The following is a 22,509-nucleotide window of genomic DNA, read 5'->3' as shown; positions in this document are numbered from 1 at the left end:
CAGTTATATTATATAGTTATATGTTATATAGTTTTATTATATAGTTATATGGTATATAGTTATACAGTTATATTATATAGTTATATGTTATATAGTTTTATTATATAGTTATATGGTATATAGTTATATAGTTTTATTATATAGTTATATGGTATATAGTTATCAGTTATATTATATAGTTATATGGTATATAGTTATATAGTTTATTATATAGTTATATGGTATATAGTTATATTATATAGTTATACTGGTATATAGTTATATAGTTTTATTATATAGTTATATGGTATATAGTTATACAGTTATATTATATAGTTATATGTTATATAGTTTTATTATATAGTTATATAGTTATATTATGTAGTTATATGGTATATAGTTTTATTATATAGTTATATGGTATATAGTTATATAGTTTTATTATATAGTTATATAGTTATATTATATAGTTATATGTATATAGTTATATAGTTATATTATATAGTTATATGGTATATAGTTATATAGTTATATAGTTATATAGTTATATTATATAGTTATATGGTATATAGTTATATAGTTTTATTATATAGTTATATGGTATATAGTTATATAGTTTTATTATATAGTTATATGGTATATAGTTATATAGTTTTATTATATAGTTATATTATATAGTTATATGGTATATAGTTATATAGTTTTATTATAGTTTTAGTTATATGGTATATAGTTATATAGTTTTATTATATAGTTATATGGTATATAGTTATATAGTTTTATTATATAGTTATATGGTATATAGTTATATAATATAGTTATATAGTTATATTATATAGTTATATGGTATATAGTTATATTATATAGTTATATGATATATAGTTATATTATATAGTTTTATGGTATATAGTTATATATTTTTATTATATAGTTATATGGTATATAGTTATATTATATAGTTTTATTATATAGTTATATAGTTATATTATATAGTTTTATTATATAGTTATATTATATAGTTTTATTATATAGTTTAATGGTATATAGTTATATAGTTTTATTATATAGTTATATGGTATATAGTTATATAGTTTTATTATATAGTTATATGGTATATAGTTATATAGTTTATATAATAGTTATATAGTATATAGTTATATAGTTATATATATAGTTATATGGTATATAGTTATATAGTTTATTCTATAGTTTATGGTATAGTTATATAGTATATAGTTATATTCTATAGTTTTATTATATAGTTATATAGTATATAGTTTTATTATATAGTTTAATGGTATATAGTTATATAGTTTTATTATATAGTTTTATTATATAGTTATATGGTATATAGTTATATAGTTTTATTATATAGTTATATGGTATATAGTTATATAGTTTTATTATATAGTTATATAGTTATATGGTATATAGTTATATAGTTATATTATATAGTTATATGGTATATAGTTATATAGTTTTATTATATAGTTATATGGTATATAGTTATAGTTATATTATATAGTTATATGGTGTATAGTTATATAGTTATATTATATATTTATATTATATAGTTATATAGTTATATTATATAGTTATATTATATAGTTATATGGTAAGATAGTAAGAACAGAGTACTGCTGAGAGCTGACAAGCCACAACAAACAACAGATCAGTCTCACTTCGAGGTTCATTTAGTAACTGTTCTGGAGCTTTTGATCATATAACATGATCTTCATGGAATGACACATCTCCAGAACAGATGATAAATGGACCTTGAGGTGAAATTATTTGTTAACCTTATTTCCAAAGGTCAAGATAGAACTTTGAAACTCAACTTTTAAGAAGTACTTAAAGTGCTCAATGTGTGTGTAATAATGTAAACATCAGCTAACCCTTATTAAATGACAAGGTTTAAAACATCAACAAAGAGCCCAACAGACATAAAGATACTTAATAATAATAATAATAATAATAATAATAATAATAATAATAATAATAATAATAATAATAAAAAACACCAAACAACTCCCAACCCCAGACAGTGGTGATTGGACATTGAAGACCGAAACAGGTCCTCATATTATTAGCTTTGTTGTGACCTTAGACAGTAACAAATACACAATAGAAGGAACTTAGATACTAACAACCCTCAACCAACAATTACCAATTCCACTGTTTGTAACGCAGAAGAAAATGCAGACACAATCTGTATGTAACACCGTTAAAGTCACAGCTGTTGGACTGAAACCACTTTAATCATATGATGGAGGAAAGTGTGATTTATATGGGACCGCAGGGAAATCTACAAAAGCACATTAACACACTGTAACTTTTGTTGTTATAGATCCGAAAACGGTCAGGAGTTCATACACTTGATGCACGAGCAGTTACATCTGTCCTCCAGTCATCATGTAATGTACTGCAGCCATTCCTGTTTGCTATATCATATACCTCCCACTAGACACGACCTTGGCTACAGCTAGCCTCCATGATTTCCTCCTAACTCATTTCAGCTGTGATGTCAACCAGCTTTCACAGGCTCCCATCCAGAGGCCACAGTCAGGCCTCTGGAGCATTTAGCAGCTGCGCTGCTAACTGACTGACCTTCAGTCTGCAAACAGCCTTCAACCTCCAACCCCTCCTCAAACCTCAGCCTTCCTACCCAAACACGTTCTGTGTGTTTACTCAGAGCTGGGGATGGACACTTATGAGAGCTCATGTATTAAACAACGCCATCTGTTTTAGAGGCTGGCCAGCTGTAGAGAGGAAGGTGCTACAGATGACGCAGTATTTAGGTTGTAAATTCATGGACTCATTAGTGCTAATCATGCACTGTAACTGTAAAACTGCGACTTCAGTCTTGGCTGAAGCCTGAATAATGACAAAGAAGTGGAGCATGTTATGGATGTCAGACATTTTGATCTGACCATCACTCTGTTTAAAATCTCCTGGTGGTCGATGCGCTCAAACGGGCACGTTGGTAACTCAATCACTGGCCTCAGTAATATTGGTTTTCTCCCATTCGCTGTTTCATTGTTAAAATCAGTACTCATCAGATGATTTACGTAAATATCAGTCCGGCTCTTTATCCCAAGAACCTTGACTTGGATATGATCACATGAGATGTCACGTCTGAGCGATGTTTGTAGAAAAGACTGGAAACAATGACAAAGAGATGCAGTCCTGTAAAGCTATTCAGACATTATACTCTTTTTAATACAAGGCTATACCAACAAACCTTACTGAGTGACTGACTTACATTGAAGCCCTTTATTCCACTAATAATCAGAAAAGGCTTCAACAGAATAAAAAATGTCCAGTTTAAAAATCATCGACCACGTACCCTCCAAAAGAAATGTCATTCTGTTTGAAAGGGTTTGTCTTAGATGTTTCACAATCCTAAAAAGCATTAAAGTTTATTCTTGACCTTGCAAATAATTGTCTGAACAAATAATCTTAACCGAGGATCCGCTTACTATCTCTTTACATCTATTTACAATCTGTTCATCAAAGGGACACCTGTCAAAATATGCCAAAGCTCCTTCTAATTATATTGTTTAAATGACTATAATCACAAGCTTCTAAATCATGCAGTGATTATAGGCTTTGTACTGTTTATTCAATAGAAAGCACAGTAAACAAATATTGTTACAAAAGCACTCAATCTGGTCCAACTTTTCTTAAGAGTTCATGGAGGACTAGCTGGTCTTGTGCATGACGGAACACGTCTTTTGGATTACTGGTATTAAACAAGCAGAGTTTAAACCATCTGTGATCAGTACACACTTTGGTGGGAATCGTCATTTAGATACATTTCTTTCAGAGAGAAACAATTGGCTCATGAAACTGTAGTCAACATTGGACACTGTTGGGAAAAAGGACAGCTGGGTTCATCCCTTCACTCGGTTTCCTCTACACTGCACGTGGAGAAATAAATGTGTTTTGGCTACATGTGGTCAGAGTGACATTATTCCAGATACCTTGCAAGTCAAAGAGCGAGCTGGCGTCTGTAGCTTTCTCAGAGGGTGCCTGGGTGATGGGTCGTAAGAATGAGCGGTAGCCTTTCAAAATGGCCGCCATGAAGCGCAGGAAGGCTTCCTGGATCTCCAGCTCCAGTGTGTGGAGGCTCTTCCCACAGCTCAGCTCTGATGAATCACTCATGTTCAGTTCCAGTAGCCCATCAGGACGCTGGTGACCTGAAGACAGACGAGTGAAAAAAATCAGCAGCTGTCAGTACAGACCAGTGTTTCCCTACGATTGTTTCAGGGGGGGCGCGCCCAACGGAGCCCCGCGTTTACAGTGTTTACCGTCTACTTTGCGCATTCACATTCTCTACTTCGCTCTGTTTTGCGAAGGGCGGGGCTTCGCTCCCGACAAACACGCACACATGTGCACACACCTATATTTTTGAAAGGTCTTACACCAAAGCACTGCTTTAAGTCATTAAGTATTCATAAAAAATAAACTCTCGATTAATTTCAGAGTTTCCTGAAGTCCATGAGGCTTAAATGATCCACTGAAAACTCTGGCAGGCATATCAATATTCAGCACTTCAGCAGAAACTTGGTAGATTTTCACTTCACTGAATGAGAACATTTATTTATTCGATTTCTGCAGCCTGATAAGCAGCAGGTTTCATGATGTCTCAGGGAGCGCGCTCCATGATGAGCAGAGCTAGTTGACAATAATACAATCAGCACCACGGCAGGGCAGACGGGTAATTAGGAAATGATGCTATGATGGGATTATAACTGGCTTTCAATTTGTGGAATGGAGAGCAGAACATTATATATTGAATGGAGAACAAATTGTAAAGACAACCCAATCCAAACTAAAAGATGATGAATAAAGCTTAACACACTCTGTGAAGATCTGTCTCTTTTAAAAAAAAATCTAATACGAACAAATTCAAACTTGCCCTTTAGAAAAAAACTAGAATAACTGCTTTACCAAGCAGTCATGTTGAGGTTTAGATGTCTGTCCAAAATGTCATCACTTCATCCTATTAGACATTTGTATTAAATTATAATTAACATATTAATTCATGTCATGAACAAAACATGTTGTAAAGTCTGTGACTTTGACCTTTGATCACCACAATCGAATCAGTTCATCCTTTAGTCCAAGTGGATGCTTGTGCCAAATTTGAATTCCCTTAATGCGTTCCTGAGATATTGCATTCACAAGAATGGGGCGGACGGACAACCCGAAAACAACGCTGTCGTCAGCGCGGCGGCATAATGACAACCTATCACCTTCTATTCAACGCAACACAAAATAAAAAGAACTACAGAATGGAAAGTTTTGCTGAAAGTGTACTTTGCCATACTTGCAGGACTGATCATGAAACTAATACAACAAAATCAATCATGTCATGTGTTCTTCATTTATCAGCTCAAAACTCACCGTCAACCAGTTGCTGGTAGAGATTGCTCAGCACATTCATTAGGTTTTTACAGGCCTTCTTTGGCAGGATCTTCCACGTGAGGGCTCGCTTATCTTCATTGCTGGAAAAGCAGAAGCACAAAGTGAGCTGTGGAGAAGCTGAGAGGCCAAAACCAACATGGACAGCGGTCGGGCTAGGGAAGTTCAAACCACCCTAACGCTGCCTGGCTGGTAATAAGGCCAAAAACTGATTTGAACCATTTCTGACCTTACCTGAGGAACCAGAAAAATGCATTTTCTTCATATTAAAACGAGTCTGACACTACAAAAATAACCATTTCCACCCAGACTCCAGGAAAACGGTCTTGTCTCTAAACTTAGAACTCATGACCTGGCAGTTGTGTGGTCTGGGGAAAAAATGCTGCAAAGGAAACAATGTTGAGCTGGAACAGTGGTACAGTATATGTGCAGCTCACTGCTCTGTAGTTAATCCTACACACAGTGATCCCATACAATCATGAGATGGCAACTGAGTGTCGAAGACAGATTCAGTTCTACAAAACTGTAATTTTGCAAGTATTATCCCTCACATCAATAATAATCAGCTGCAATGGGGAGATTCTTGCGTTCTGTACTCACTGGAAGATGGTGTTTGTGTCCAGATCCACGCAGCTCACGTCTGGTGGGGGGTCATAAAGATCAAAGTAGCGGGAGTCCACTCCTACGATGAAAGGACAGGGGGCGCTCAACACGTCAGCCAACGTCAGGGGGCACAGAGGAATATATGGGCACTGCCAGTGGAACGGGAAGATCATCTGCGTGGAGGATGAAGAAGATGAGAAAGATAAAAGTGAGGTGAAAAGGAAGATGGGGCTTCATTGTTAAATGTTGCTGGTTAATTATAATGATTTTAAAGTGGTCAACAGTCTGGTGAGCAGTACAGTTGAGCTCACTATGAAGAAACACCTCCTAATGATGTAGAATGATGAGTTCGTTGAAGAAGAAGTTCTGCCATCAACCAGAATTCCCTTCAAACACACTTTATGACTTAAGCGGCCTGTTTCTACAACTGATAGTGACCAACGCAGTGAATATAACAGTCAAATTAGACATTAATAATTATATGTGCAGCAGTTTACTAAAAAAACAACAAAAGAAGAAGAATGCGTTTGAAAAAGAACAAGATGGTAGCGTGAAGAGTGTGAAGCCAATATGGTCAGGGGGCTCAGTGTAGCTCAATGCAGTAACTCACAGACACCAGAGCCTCAGTGACGCTGGTCAGTACGGCGGGTCGTAGCGAGTGGACCAGGATCTTATGTTCAGTGACGGCAAACACCAGCAAGGTGACGGCGTTCTCTGCTCCAAGGTTCTGGAGCAGCGTGGAAAATCGACCACCGCTACGGAAAACACAATAGAAATTGTATACTACTGCCGAGAAGGAACTACAACAGAGTGTCTCAACTTTCTCTGGCGCTTAAAACACATTTTGGGTCTCAAAATACTCTTGAGACAAATACTATTGTTGTCCTGTCAATCTGATATTGGTATTCTCTGTATTTTATTCTCAAGTGTAAGAAAGGGAGCTCAATAAACTTGAAATTGTCAAGTCATCAAAACATCTGAACTATGTTTTTCTGCAGATACATACACTGCATTCTTGGGACAGTCTATACAAAATACATAATTCCTTTACATTTTAGCACAAAATAAGTGCTGTCAGATATCACCAGAAAAGCAGCTGCTCTTACCTGAGAGGTAAAGGAGAAGACACTGGCTGGCTCAACATCAGGCTGTCATGAGGGGAAAGCTGCAGAAAAGCTGGAAAGTGAGATAAAAACCAACCGAGCAAAATATGCCTGCCCTGAATCATTTAAGTATTCATCCATAATGGAGGGAAGAAATCTGCACCCCATTGGCAATCCTAAACACCTTCAAACACTGTCTGCAAAATGATAAGTAAATACCAATTTCTAACATGCACCATATGCAGCTAACATCACGTTACTCTTGCGACCTAAACTTACCTGCACCAGGATGCGAGGCCTCTGAGAGGAAGGGAAGGGAACTTTGTGCATAAAGTGAGAGATGTGCCTGGAAAAGAAAAAGAAATAAAAGAAATGAGACAAAAAATATCCACAGTTGGTGACCGAATAATCAGTCAATGCACCCGCTCAGACGGGTAAGATCTTTGTAAGCTGTAAAACATGAAAAGCGTGACTCTTTTGTTACAAATCACCCAAACAGCGTGACTCAATACTGTATACCTATTTTGTTATTTGGCGTATTGTTACACGATTACACGTGTAATATTTGCAAGCAGCACTGAGTGATTCAAGTGTAGATGGAACATTTTTCCAACTAAAACATCAACATATAACATCAGACGATGCGATCAGTCCCTCAGTTGCATTGCATATCACATATTGATAATATCTCCTATATCCTCCTCCTACAATATTACCATATAGTTCATTGATGTACAAGAATGTTGCACTTTTGTCAACAACAAATCTATCTGTCTTTAGCCCCAATCGGACAGGATATTTCTGTAGGGGAGGTGGGTGATTTAAATATTACCTGCACTGGGTCAGAGATTTAAATCCCGTCCGAATGTGACTTTAAAGAAATCTTTCAACATTATCAGGTAATTATCAGATATAGAACAGAGGATATATCGCCTGAAATAATAGAGTTGCAAAATGTAAGGAGCTATTTCAGGGGGTGAAGTAAAAGTCCAATTACTTTTCCACATAGAAAATGTTACGTGACTCAAAGTTCGAATAGTTTAGCTCTCCTCCTTTAACTGTCCTCGTCATCATCAGTACAAAAAGTTAACAGCTGCATTAAAAATATGTGGTTCTTAGTCTGTGTACATAAAGAGAAGTTAACTTTGACTACCAGGGTGCATTTCGGCAAGAAATATCCAATCACTGAGTTTAAAATTCTGTCACGATCACGGCTAACGGGGGTGATTAGCTGACAAACTGCAGCTAAAAGCAATTTACTTTTTTTTTGCTTTTTATTTATTTTCAGTGGGGCAACTACAGTGCCGTGTTTTCAACAATAAAGCGTTGCTATCGCTCTGACTGGCTTATTCTCCATAGCGACGGTGGCAGAGGCTCATCATTAGTGTAGTATTCACCCTCACCTACAGGATTGTAACATCTGGGAGAGTCACATGAGAGTCTATGTTAAGTAACACTGAGGACATCTTTTAAAGAAACATTTGAAATGGAAATACAAAATTGGGAAAAACACTTCTGGAACTACTGGCTTCCCCCACTTTGCAAAATTATAAAGAACAACATGTACAATTCCCAATTAGCAAGAACAGAGCATAATGTGGTGGAATGGAGAGATCAAAAAAAGAGCTCACTTCTCGATGGGCAGGGCGTGAGGGCAGGAGATGGAGTAGCGATAGAGGAATGTGAGGAACTTGCGGAAAGCGTCAAAGAAGGGCCAGTGGGAAAGCAGACAGATACACTTGTTGGTGTAGACCAAGCGTGGGGTTGTGGTGGTGCTGTTAGTGGTGCTGCTGCTGGCTGTCCCTGTACAGTTGGATGAGGGAGGGTTTCGTGGATCCGGACTCAGGAGACCCAGCTGGGAGCGCTGCTGATCAGTCAGACATTCCTGCGGGAAGGGCTCGTAGAACTGAATGGCAGCACCGTACACCTGAAACATGTTGGATACACAGCTCACCATCTGCAGATGCATCACATACATTGGCTGGATGAACTAGAGCTCTCTCAAAACAGCCTAAAGTCACGCTGCATGTCATCGTTACAGTTATACATTGATGATGTGACAGCTACTTGTTCTTTCAAAGGTCTTTCTGCTGTAGGAATGTGCGGCTCAGAGGTCAACACACATAGACTGTCCTTTGATGCACCTCTCGCATATCTTCTAGCTCTCTGTAGTATGTATCATGCATTCCCTTGCTTGTGTAAGTAACCTTAATCTAAATCTTAACCATTTTGCAGCCCGTTGAAGAAGTGAGGACAATCCTAAATATCCTAAATGTTTAACAATCTTTTTCTTCTGGAAATCTTCCAACAGATGGATGAATAATGTAAAGCAGCAGACAGTTTAAATTCCTCTATGCAGTTTTCTGGATCATCCCTGCACTCTTAAATAAATGAAAACATCAATAAGCATAGAAATAAAGTAAACGCGGTGCACTTGTGTTTAACCTTTATCGATCAATACCATGAGTGCTAACTGCGGCCAAACAAACAGCAGTTAGCCGAGCCAGCGTCAGCATTAGGCCAAATAAATCCCCTCTGCTTCCTGGAAATATGAGACTTTCCCCAATTCACACAGAGATCAAAGCTAACTGGCTTATCTGCTGGCCGCCTGTGTGAGTCAGTTTTCAATATTTTCCCCCGAAATGGACCGAGGTGGCCCATTTCTTTGTTTGCTGATGAATAAACTGAGGACGCCTGTGTGTTTGTGTTCAGAAAAGAGGCCTGCACCATTCTATGAATATGAATGACAATTGGACCTAATCATTCATGTGTGTGACACAAACAAAACATTTGTGGCGTTGTAAAGTCATAACCAATCCTCACCTACACAAGGGACTCATACAGGGTTGGTTTGGGTTTATTCTGTCATAATCAATCGCAAAACATGTACAAATATTCACTAAGAAAGAAAAAACACAAAAATGAAGACAACAGAAAGAGGATTTAGTATTTGGGATAGTTTAGCGTTAGGGTGCGCAAGAGTTCATGTCTGAGTTAACATGAGTTTTGAATAACGAAGAGTCAAAAGTACATTTACTTAAAAACTGTACTTAAGTACAATTTTGAGGCTTCGGCTATTTCCATTTTCTGCCACTTCATACTTCTGCTCACCTACTTCTAAGAGAGAAATATAGTATATTATATATAGTATCTAGTATATAGTACATTTATCTGACAGCTATAGATACTAGTTCATCTACATATTTAGATATTTCTTCCAGTTTCTAAAATAGGATGCACTGTTACAGGTTAAACAAAACAACAGTGTATAAAGTATTTCAAATGTGCTCCTCCTCGAGCATCTGCAAAAGTAAAACGCTGCTTGCATGTTGCTAAATCAGTATGCAATAATAATCCAATAATATCTAATAATGTAACACTGTAATACTGCAATGTCTGATACTATCGGAATACTCTTCATATAAAACTGTGGGTTTCAAGGCTCTTAAACTTGGAGTAAGTAAAAGTTAGAAAGGTTCAAGAGTTTCATGCAGAGGTGAGTGTTCTGGTTAAATGAATTGTTATTAGTCAACAGAGGGTTCTCATAAGTATAAAGCAATGTGTGTGTGCACACCTGGGTCAACAGGTGACTGCTCAGTTAAACATGAAGACTGCAGATTCCTGCGGAGTCTCCCTCTGACCTTAGCCAGTAAAAATCACAACTCAGCATACACACTGTCCTCACCAAATATCCCCCTGCACATACACACCTGTACACACACAAACTTGACTCCGCAGCAGCAGACCGCAGAGGGTCTGGCACCAGCGATCGCTGCCGACCCCTAACTGGCCTTGTTCTGCAGAGCCACTGCTTTCTCAACGTCAGTAGGCTTTGGATGTTATTTGTTTTCAATCATGATTGTGTTTCACCACATAATTCACTAATATGTGTCAACACGAGCCTCGTCCCATCTGGGCCACCTTCCAAACCCACAGACGAGCACAGCGGGAAGGGGCTTGTGTTTGGATTTGGAAACCAAGAATGTGTGGCGTCTTAAACCGTTATGAACCGTGATTCTCCGGACTGCATGTAAGTGGATGTTCACGGGTTGTCGTTCGGACATGTTCGCGCTTGTTTTTCTTATAGTTGTACAGATTGGGGGTATGATGCATGTGTCACAATTCGCTACAATGTAACAAAAACATAGAAGAAATTAGGTCTGTTGTATACAAACCTCTATATCCGTGTAACAAGCAGGAAATAATTTGGTTTGTTGACAATAGCAATATGAAGTGCCTTGAAGAGGAATCGTTTCCTCTGCTGTGCTAGAAGGCCACTTGCGGAAGTACTATGGTATGAATGGTATGTTACTATAATGAAATTAAACTGAAGGAAGAAACTAAAGAAAACTTCCCCATAGGATGTTGGATCAACCCATCAGGTCCGCACTACACATGGTTTATATTAGGGACATGTGTGCATCACCCATAACAAGTTAACGTTTACACACGTCTGTCCACAATGTCATCACTTCATAATTCCATCCTAATAAGACATTTGTGTGAAAATGTCATAATTAGCGTGTGAATTCTTGAGTTATGGCCAAATAAGAGTGTTTTATAAGGTCACAGTAATCTTGACCTTTGACCACCAACATCTAATCAGTTCATCCTTGAGTCCAAGTGGATGTTTTGCCACATTTGAAGAAATTTGCGTTCACAAGCATGGAACGGATGGACGTAATAAAAAGCCTCTGGCCTCGACTGTCACCGGCGCGGAGCCATAAAAAAAGAACACCCTTGTCATTAATGTTAATAAATGTAATAATAAAGTGTTAATGCATTTACTACATTATTTGTGTTTTCTTATATTTTTCCAGCCAACAGGCTTATCCTTATTAAATAAAGAAACACTAGGTTTTCACCTGACAAACACACAGGCATGCCTGACCCACTTTCCCTTCATGCAGAGCATTGTGGAGTTCTCATGCCCCACTGCAGAGTGTACGTCTGTGGTCATGGCAGCTGTGTAGATGGCAGTTACAGTCTGTTGATGAGGTCTAACAGTCACTAGCAGCCGATCATGTCTGATAGGTACTGACATGTTTGTTAGTCGTCGAGTTGAGAGACAAAGAAAGTAGCAATAGAAGTGTTAATGTATCCATTTATCCATTTTACCTTCTCTCCGGAGGCTCCAGTGAGGACAAAGGTGGAAAAAACAGGGAGGGAGTATTTGGTTTTGGCTGGCCAGCACTCTATTGTGGCCCCCATGGGAAGGCAGAAGAGAGGGACAGACTCTGGCAGAGGGAATGACTCATAGTCCTCCTCTGGATATCTGCTGAATAAACCTGGAAAGGAAAAAAAACAAAAACAAAATCAATTTAGAAAGCAGCAAAGTGTTAAAGTGCTCATTAAGATGCTAAGACGCCTTTCTACAAAGCTCAAAATGAAACAAAACAAGTATCATTTATTATAATCACAATGATAATGTACGTTATTGAGTACTACAAACGCCTGGCTTTGCAGTGAGAAATTACAGCTTGGTAATCAGGCCTTTGGGTCATTAGTCAGTGTCAGTGGACACAAACGAGACAATGACATAGTGTGCACTTTCTTACTTTGGCTCAGGGACTCTACAAGCATTATTAACAGACACAATCTATAGAAAAAACTGTTTGTCTTGTTAAAAAAAAACTTCACCTTTAAACCAGTCTCTTATATCTTTATATTAATCAGAAGTAATTCCCTAAATGTTGGAAAATTGTAAGTGCAGAATCGTTAAACACTTCAATAAGATAAACGGACACAATTATTCATCATGAAAACACCTGCAAGTGCAAAGCTACATTATAGCCCCACTGAAGGAATACATAAACACAATTTGCTGTGTCAGCAACCCAAACTATGACAGTTTGTACAGTTGTAATGCGATTGTTCCAGTGTTAAAGAGCTAATGCACAGACTCTACGGACAGGAGGAGAAGGATTCAGTCATTAGCTTTTCTCCACTGCAATGTCATTATGACTTCAGTGAGAAACCATGACAAGCAGTTGTATTAGTTACAGTACTGAGCTACAGCGCAGTTAACACACCAGTCATGAGGTAGTTTCAATGAAAACGCAACTTTGCTTGCTGGTGTTCTTCACCACTGTTTTGGAAGAAGGAAATAAGCAACAGGAGAATAAGCTTTTAAAAAAGTGACTAATTTATGCCAATGTGAAAAGTGGTACATATGATTTTGAAAATAAACAAATAAATATTTGTTAGATTTGAGAACGGACTTTAGTGTGGCCCCAAAGCAGTCACACTGGGGAATTTCTTGTTTTTGCACTTCTCTACAGCTAAATGTCCACATTTACACTATTTCCATGTATCCACCAATAAAACAAACTTAGCTTGTCCAGTTCTGGATCAATTGCAGCATTAGTCTGTAAATAAAGTCAGATGTTGCAAAACATGTTTGTTTCCAAAAGTCAAAGCTTGATGCATGTTCGACTGAAATGTTGAAAATAAACTTTCTGTGAGCTGACTCATCCAAAGCATGAGTGAGAAACAGATAGGATCGCTCAATTCACAGTCTGCTGCATATTTCAAGAAATGTTTAACAAAACAAAAATCAGCCAGCCAATCTGAGCCTGAGCCAAACACAGCCACGCTGAGCCAACAGCGTTATCAGAAAATTAAAATCTTCTGTCAGCTGTTTTTGGCACTGAAAAAGCCTCATATTACCATTAAATATATGGCAAACTTTTAACCCCTTTAAAAGGAGAAGAATATTGGCGTGCAGAGGCTTATCTCATCTTCAATTCTGAGACATTAACATGCTTCAACAAGGCCAAACTTGCAGGCACTGCTGCAGCAGAATGTCCTCGTGCAGCCAGTGTACTCTGCAGCAGACCTTTGTCTCTAGAGACATTTCTACTTCCACACAGCTGCAACAAATTGACAACAAAGTTTAATGCAATAAATATGCATCACTTCAAAGCAAACTTAATTTTTGTACAATTTCTTATTCATATAACAAACGTATCTACAATAATCCTCATTCTCTGACAATTTAGTTTTTCTCACACAAGCAGAACAAGGGATTAGGGGAAGAACTGAGGAAGGAGAGAAAGTATTTTCACACAACATGGTTAACTGATATCAGTATTTGGATCTGCGTGCACTGGTAGTTATGGCATTAGGAGGGTTTACCTGCTTTGTAGGCTATTGTGTTGGTTTTGGCCACAGACTTCTTATAGCACAGGTAGACAGAGGAGCCCCACTGAAAACAAGAGCACAATGGGAAAAGTTATCATGTTGTTCCTTATGATGGCACAGGCCCCCTTAAGGCCAATCAGGAACAAAGGAAGACAAGCACTGTATAAGTACAGTCTATTATCGTTTATCATTCAACTCAATTAAAGTGCGCCCATAAAGCCACTCAGTGTAATTATCAATAAGCTGTAAAATACTCTCATTACCCCTCCAACAGTTTAGACCTATACTTCCCAACCAAAAGTGCAACTACACGCAGGCGCCTGCCTCTAGAAACTGAACCATTAGCATGTAGAGATCAGTGATGATGCAACAGATAAACATCTCGTTTGTCAGGGGAAGATGGTCTATGGCGAATAAGATTTGAAACACATCATTTAACAACCTGGGGCTGGACATGAAGTATGCACCCAGAGCTGTGCTGAAATGTTGCTCAGAGCTCTAACATTAGTCAGATTGAAAAGTGTGTGTAATTAAAACCCAATTTTATTGTAGGAGCCTTAACTCCTCCTGCGTGCTCCACAAGTCTCTCTAAACCCTTCCCGGCACGCTTACTCTCAGCGTGCAGAGGTTTTAAGTCACATGTGCACACACACACACACACACACACACACACACACACACACACACACAACACACACACACACACACACACACACACACACACACCCCCTAACCCTGACATAGCCAGGACTTTTACAGTATCCTAGTGTGTGTGAGAGACATGAAGAGAATATGACATTTTTCCAACCATAAATACTGGGTGAGGATTATACCAAGTACGAGAGCAGAGGCCATAAAACTTGAGGGACTTCCCTCAGTGAAAAAAAAATCAGACTGGAACCGTATAAACACATGGCATTAAAAAAACTTCCTGAGGCAATGTAGGACGGTCACTTTTCCATAATTGGATTGAGTGGGTCACTTAGGGGCTGAAATATCTCTCCTAACTACGGGAAAAGCACAATTAACTTAAAAGAAATAGTAACAGGTGAGATGCAGTCCATTTCTCATTTCTCTTTCCTTCACAACACCCCAATATGTTTCAGCACAAAAGACGCAGCGAAGCTCTGCTTTACATTTTTTCAAACACAACTGCAATCTTTCAAATCTTTAAAAAAAAGTATGCCAGTGTGTGTCCGGCATAGTCGTTTCAATAAGGCTCCAAGTCATCTTGCAATGCTAACTGTATTTCTGGAGCTCATAGGATCAATTTAAGTATCTCCTTTAAAACGTGTGGAGAAGGACTTGAAGGAAAGTGAGGCGGCAGTGTGCAGTTGAAAAATTCCCAGTCTTCTGGCTAAAAAAATCTCTCGACATTTTGAATTTCAGACAAGGCTCTGACAAGAGGAGCAATGAACTCCGCTGAAATCAAAAGGTAATGGCGTAACATATGTTAATGCATTGTTATGATGAAAGACATTCCAGCAGTTATTCTGTAATGAAGAATTTGACATTTTGTGGTGCTCACTCAACCTCAACCTGCACCCTCTGTCCAAGTTACCCATTTCCTTCATTTTCAAGAGTTCCTTTTAACAACTACAGCAAAAGGAGCATGAGCAATTGAAGTTTGGAGTATGCAGACATAAAAATAGTTTGTCATGTCTGGTGCAAACTAGAGGATTTTCAAATCTTAACTGGTTTTAAAAATGTGTGAGACTACAGACATAACGACAGCTTTAACCGATTTTCTTATAGTATGAAGCAGAAACAAAACTTCTCCCCGTCAAGCATTTCCATGATTGTTGGCTGACAGGTCATTTTTAGTTTTCCTCAGAGCTAGCAACAACACATTACTGCATTTGCATTCTATAAACCACTCACACCACGGGATCATTTGGGCAGATAATCCGTTCTGACTTTGCTCAAATCGGATGAATGATACCAACATGTGATGTTTACAGATCAAAACTCCCTTGTAGATACTAGAAATGCCTGAACACCTCACCAAATAAAATGTCAAAAAGTAACAATGACTAAGCGTTTTCTGTCCACCAGTGTCTCTCTCACCATGCTGCTGTTCAGATTCTTCTCCACCTTGCAGAAAGTGTGCGGGGGCGCCTCTCCCTTGCTCGGGATGATGATGCAGATGTCGGTGACGGCCAGGGCGGTGTGCGGCTGGCTCTCGGGAGCCCGGCGGTAGGTGACGTAGATACGCTGGGAGGAGTTGCCGCTGATGTTGGCCGGACGACCAGCGGGTGTGGTCTGGATGAGGTGGCAGCCCTGCTTAAGCCGCTCCTTCCACTCATACAGCACGCTGAAAAGGAGGAGGCACAACACGGCAGTCAGCCAAACAAAACTCCACATCAGCAAGTCGTTGTTTCGTGTGATTACCGTGGAGAATTAATTAACACAATATGCAGTCATGATGTCATTGAGCCAATTAGGTGGAGCTCCCTATTTAAGACTTAAACTGGGCATTTATCCCAGTACTCAGTGGCTGACAGAAGGGAGTTGATTAAGCTTAATGTCTGCTTTGCACCTCATAAACTGCAAAGCAGAATTGATGCGATTCATGAAAAACCAGCGAGAGATCGATGATCTTATAAAGGGGCAGGCAGAGTGCACAGATGTCTCCTTAACTTCAAGCTCAGGGCCACTTGTAAACTCAATAACTTTGGCCACAATTACAGGAGTGCAACATGTGAGATTATGACTGGAGGGAAAGAAGTCATTTAAAACGGCAGATTCCTCCCGTTTCACTTACAGTAAGTCATCAGTATGAGGTATTTTAGTTTCTTTGTAACTCATGATTATGAGACTGGTTGGTAAAAGAATGACAGTTTGGCAGCTACATGTTGCATGAAATTGCCATATTCAATGTCAGATAACATGGCAGCTCACATAAACTACTGTAGTGAAGTGAGGAGCTCCAGCTGCATTACATTACATTACAGGTCATTTAGCAGACGTTCTTATCCAGAGCAACTTACAGTGAACTAACTACAGGGACAGTCTCCCTGAAGCAACTCAGGGTTGCAAGTGCCTTGCTCAGGGGCACAATGGTGGCAGCCCTGGTATTTGTAAGCCTAACCACTAGACCAGTGATTTAGTGTGCCGTGAGAGATCGTCAGGTGTGCCGTGGGAAATTATCCATCAATTGTGGACACTGTGCGCACTTCTTTCTCTGCTGTTAAACAAGACTTGTTTTTTGTGTTTGCTAAATCAGACCATGAATGTCTCTCCTAAAAGCTGGAGTTGTGTGTTGTGTTGTGTTGTGTGTGAGAAAGTTTTGTGCAGGTGAGGTCTGATAGAAAACAACACAATCAAACATTAAAAGACTTGTAAAATAAATAGGTCTTTCAAATGAACACATTCATTTTGATTTATTATAAAATTGTTGTTGAGAGAATTACTAATAAATATGTTCTTAAATGTAGTGTAGCGAGCGACAGAATGTGAGCTGTCCCCAGCGGCATGCTGTCCACTGGTCACAGATAATACTAATTATTCCATCTGCAGCCTGAGCAACAACTCACTATCACATGGAGCATTATGTTAAAATGGTCGTAAATGATGGCTCTCTGCACACACATGCTCACACACACTACAGCTTCCCATTAGTCCTACCAATGTCTGCGAAGTGCAGCCCCTCTGGGCTATCAGCAGACCATAGCCGCTGATACAGTCTAAGCCAAGCCTCTGTGTCAGTGCCTGATAAGCACTGCAGTCTGTAGTGTCAGAGGCCGGTATGAGTCTCCTTAGCATTGTCACCACCTGCCTGCTGCCTGCCAGAGGTGTGAGGCTGAACAAACAGTAATGAATTCCCCCAGCTCAACAGAAGTTGCTGAGGACACCTGTAACAGCACCTCACACTATTCCACTTTCTGTTGCTAAATAACAATGAGGAACGGTTGCAAGGCAGGCAGAAAGTGTCCGCTGTGGAAAACTGCTGATACTGATACGGTACTACTGATTTTTAGGCAGCGCCGAGCACTTCAGCTTTTAAGAATCGACATGATATGGACGACATTTTTAGGCACGACATCAGCTACAGTATAATGGTTGCTGAGGGCAGCAGCTGATCATTACTAGGAATAAGACAAATAATGAACACAGCAATATGTTGCAATACATAAACAGTGTGTGTGTGTGTGTGTGTGTGTGTGTGTGTGTGTGTGTGTGTGTGTGTGTGTGTGTGTGTTTATTATTTATAACATTATTGTCTTCAAAATATGTAATATGTATATACACTATGATTATAGAAATAAAGAGCCGCATTTGTAATTATTATAATAATAATAATAAAATAATAATAATAATAATAATAATAATGCCAACAGAGCGGCCTGTCCACAGTTGATTTGATACAAGTGATTTTTCTCCATTAAAATCATTTCACACTGGATTTTATGCAGATTGAAAATACATTTTGTTTCCCCAAAATCACTGCGGCAACTTCTGGACATTCAGCTATTGGCGGTTAGTCGTTATCATTAATTGTTTACAATTTGGCTACATAGCATTGGTTTGAGCCAATGAGGAAGCTCTAACCGAGCGGTCCAGTGGCATTGCTGAGATTTACAATACATTGCAGGAAGACTTTTTATAGACCTTCTCAAATTATAATAACAACATTGTTTTTGATCCATACTAGCAGCATGGCTCCACCATTTTGGTCCAGAATGAAATCTCACAATGATTGGATGCATTGACACTTTGTACTGATATTCATGATGCCTACTGACTTTAGTGATCCCCTGACCTTTACTCTCACATTTGTGGATTTGAGTGAATTATCTCAACAATTGGATGGATTTATATTTTAACTTTGGTTCACATATTTTTGTCTCCCTCCGGATGAATTGTTAGAACTTTGGCGATCCCTGAACTTTTCATCTCATGTCATCATCAGGTCAAAAGTTGTATTTGTTCATTTTCATTTGATGACTAGTTTATGGTTTACCAAATACCCCAAAAACTACAGAAATTCCCATCAGTCTCAGCTGTAATTTGATCTTAATTTAATCCTAATTTAAATGTGTTAAAATGCTAAACTAAGATGGTCGAACAAGGTTAACATTTTACTTGCTAAACATCAGTATGTTAGCATCGTCATTGTGAGCGGATTAGCTTCAGCATCTGGTTTAAAAGGCCTTAATACAGCCTCTCAGAGCTGCTAGTGTGACTGTGTAGACTCCTTTGGTACTTACCCCAGGTCAGTGAGTGGCGGCTTGTCGCAACCTCGCCTGTAGCACAGGAAGATCTGGGGCACCATGAGGCCGCCATTGTTCAGATCAGCTGAATGGCCTGTTGACGTTTCCTCTACGCAAGTGAACCCTGGCGGCACCTCCTCGCCCATCGACCGGATCACCACGGCCACATCAGTGATGGGCGCCTTAGGCTTGGCCGTCTTGTGGCAGACGTCATCAAAGTGGATCTCCTGGTCCAACGGCTTGGACGGGTCCGTCAGACCAGCCACCACAAAGTAGTCTGCTACACGAGGGCCTTTGTCCTCCATCATCTCCCATCCCCTCCGGCTGCCTGCATGGTTTAGAGACAAAGAGGAAGAGAGACAAAGAGAGGTAGAGGGAAATGAGATTGATTTTCGTTGTGGTAGCAGGTACAGACGGTTCTTGCGTCCTTGCCATGGCAGTAAAATAAAATCTGACAGTCATAAATCTTACAAAGGGGGAGGCCAGTAGAAGGACAAATGAAAAGACAGGGTACAGTGTGAGGAGGAGAGGGGTTACAATTAGGTACCAGGCAGACATTTTCAGTCTAGGTAGATAGCTGACGGCCTTTGACCAGATTTACTTTAGTTTACTAGCTAAAGGTTCAGCGTCCTGACTCAAGGACACTTTGACAAAACACGTGGCTCTGAACGGTACAGGACATTGGTTGGTGCTCAGGTTCTGAACCTTTCTCTAATTCCAAAAACGGAAACATGGTAAAGCCTGGCAGGCTACACAGATCTGAGTGTGCATTTTAAAAAGGGATCAGTGAGGTGTTTCTTCATACTTGACATTCTGCCTCAATTATAGTCCGGTCCCACATAAAAACATTCTAATTAGAAGCCTTGAGATATCATGGAGCCTATTAAGCGGGGTGATAAAAAACAACTAGTAGTTTCCTTAATCTGCACAACACCAGCTGCACTTTCTGAAGAAGCTCAGGCTGGAAGGTAAACCAACAAGGGTGTCACCTTTAAGTAGGAAAATAATAATTTTTTCAAGGATAAAGTTAACCTCAAATGAAACCTGCAGCTAATCAAAAGCAGCTTTAAATAAATAAATGCTGGTTTTCTGCCAGGACATCATCACAAAACATATCACAATTATGTTCATATGTTAGCAGAAATACAACACTGCTACACAGCTGTCTGAGACTCAGAACACACTTTCACTACCCTCTGAGTACAGCCAGTGGTACTTTTATCCAGCTCTGCAATTGTCCACAGATTGTTTGCCGTGCCATGATCACAGTGAGTGCCATTTCAAGAAAACAGAGGATTCAGGATCACTGAGGTCAGAGTCCGAAACATAACTACTGAAAATATGTGGGGACCGAAGACACAACTGAGAACAAAATTAATGATGTGAGGAGAAACAATGGGATATCTATGAAGAGCAGCAGCTGGATTTAAACATGTTGTGTTACTGCCTTCTTTTAAAAAGGCTGGTTTTGCTCCTTAATTGGACTTTTTATGGAGGATTTGGTTGCATTGTGTTAATGACATTTGCATTACAAACTGATTGTAGCACTAAATCTTATGTCAAGCTATAATACATGTTACATAATAAGACTAGCCTCACACCAGACTGTAATGCTGCAGTGTGTTCAGTTTCGTAATTATCAAAGAAATGCTCATTATTTCTCTCCCAGAACACGATTAAAAACTAAATCAGTTCCCAAGATCACATACATATGTTATATATGCAAGTGACAACTCAAAGATGAACAAGATAAAATGTAACTGTTACTTGTAATAACCTTTTCAGTCTAGAGACATCATTTCCTTGAGCCCTAACTCTGATTTGACAGTATGCGGAGAAATTGCGTAATATTTATTCTCAAAGCAGGACTACACTTAAAAAAGTGCTGAGAAACAAAGAAATACTGTAAGTTTTAGACTTTCTTTATATTATACTATTGGCATGAATGTAACAAGGACAATACTGCCAAAGTGTCAAGTTATATGATTATGAAGAAAAAGAACAACACACAATTCATAAAATCAGTAAGATAGAAGAAACAATTAACCTTTGCTCTGTGTGCGTCTTTGTGAGAGACTGTGTGTGTGTGTGTGTGTGTGTGTGTGTGTGTGTGTGTGTGTGTGTGTGTGTGTGTGTGTGTGTTGTGTGTGTGTGTGTGTGTGTGTATGTGTATGTGCGCGTGTGCGTGTGCTTGGCAGCCTCTGGGTGTTGTGGTGTAAAGTCTTAGTCGGTCTCAGTGGCCAGATTCATCACTAAACCTCTCGACACTTAAGCCACCGGGAGACAAGCTTGTCTCTGTGGGTTAAAATGAAACTATACACCCGCCAGCACTCTCGCTCTTCTCCTGGTCAGCTGTGCAAAAACACAAGAACACATTGGGTTCATGACAGATGAAATCAGGAGGTGTGAGAAATGTGTACCTGCACAGCAAGAACACGTATTGGATGTAGGAAACAGGACACTATACAAACATGTACGGTTTTCATATAAAACAGAATTTTGCACGAATGGCAAATGCGTTTTTTATTTCTTTAAAAACATTCCCAAGTTGGTGACACATTAGAGATCATTTCTCATCCTGACAGTGGATTCATTGCAAGCAGATTTCAATTTAATTCGGAATAAATCAACTGGGCAAGGTCTGTGATTCCAACCACATGCAGTAAGAGGGTGTGGGATGAGAGGCTTATAAGCAGGGTGTGTTAGCGAGTCTAAATCTGTTGGCTTAGGGGAAAGATGAAAAAACTTCCAACTCCAGTTTGTGTGATGCAATGCTAGCAAGACCTCAGCTGCCAACACAGCAACATGAACCACTGTTATCACCTCTTTGTATTCTCCTCACCACCAGAGACTATTGAGACTAAGTCACAAGAGATCAAAGTGAAAGACATTTCTCTATCCTGACCAGTGAATCTTGTCCATCTGCACAATGTGACTTTTGGTCTTTGATTAGTGTTGAAAACATTTAATGCATGTAAAAAAAAAAAGTTATCTTTGATATAAAATCACAGAACCTGAAACTCTCGTCATCCAGGCTGCAG

General features: G+C 39.0%; 1 protein-coding gene across 1 annotated transcript in view; it reads right to left on the bottom strand.

The window, feature by feature from the left end:
• LOC115026029 (C-myc promoter-binding protein-like) overlaps nt 1–22,509 on the bottom strand; it is a 73,535-nt gene that overhangs the window by 35,709 nt on the left and 15,317 nt on the right. Inside the window, 11 exon segments of the mRNA XM_029458571.1 lie at nt 3,963–4,178; nt 5,389–5,489; nt 6,007–6,182; nt 6,620–6,764; nt 7,116–7,174; nt 7,392–7,458; nt 8,744–9,039; nt 12,231–12,400; nt 14,250–14,319; nt 16,323–16,569; nt 19,466–19,796. Of these exon segments, the coding sequence (XP_029314431.1) occupies nt 3,963–4,178; nt 5,389–5,489; nt 6,007–6,182; nt 6,620–6,764; nt 7,116–7,174; nt 7,392–7,458; nt 8,744–9,039; nt 12,231–12,400; nt 14,250–14,319; nt 16,323–16,569; nt 19,466–19,776 (1,858 nt within the window). The 5' untranslated portion in view covers nt 19,777–19,796.

This window comes from Cottoperca gobio, chromosome 3 (genome assembly GCF_900634415.1).
Source record: "Cottoperca gobio chromosome 3, fCotGob3.1, whole genome shotgun sequence".
NCBI lineage: Eukaryota > Metazoa > Chordata > Actinopteri > Perciformes > Bovichtidae > Cottoperca > Cottoperca gobio.
This window is presented reverse-complemented; position numbering and strand designations above follow the sequence as displayed.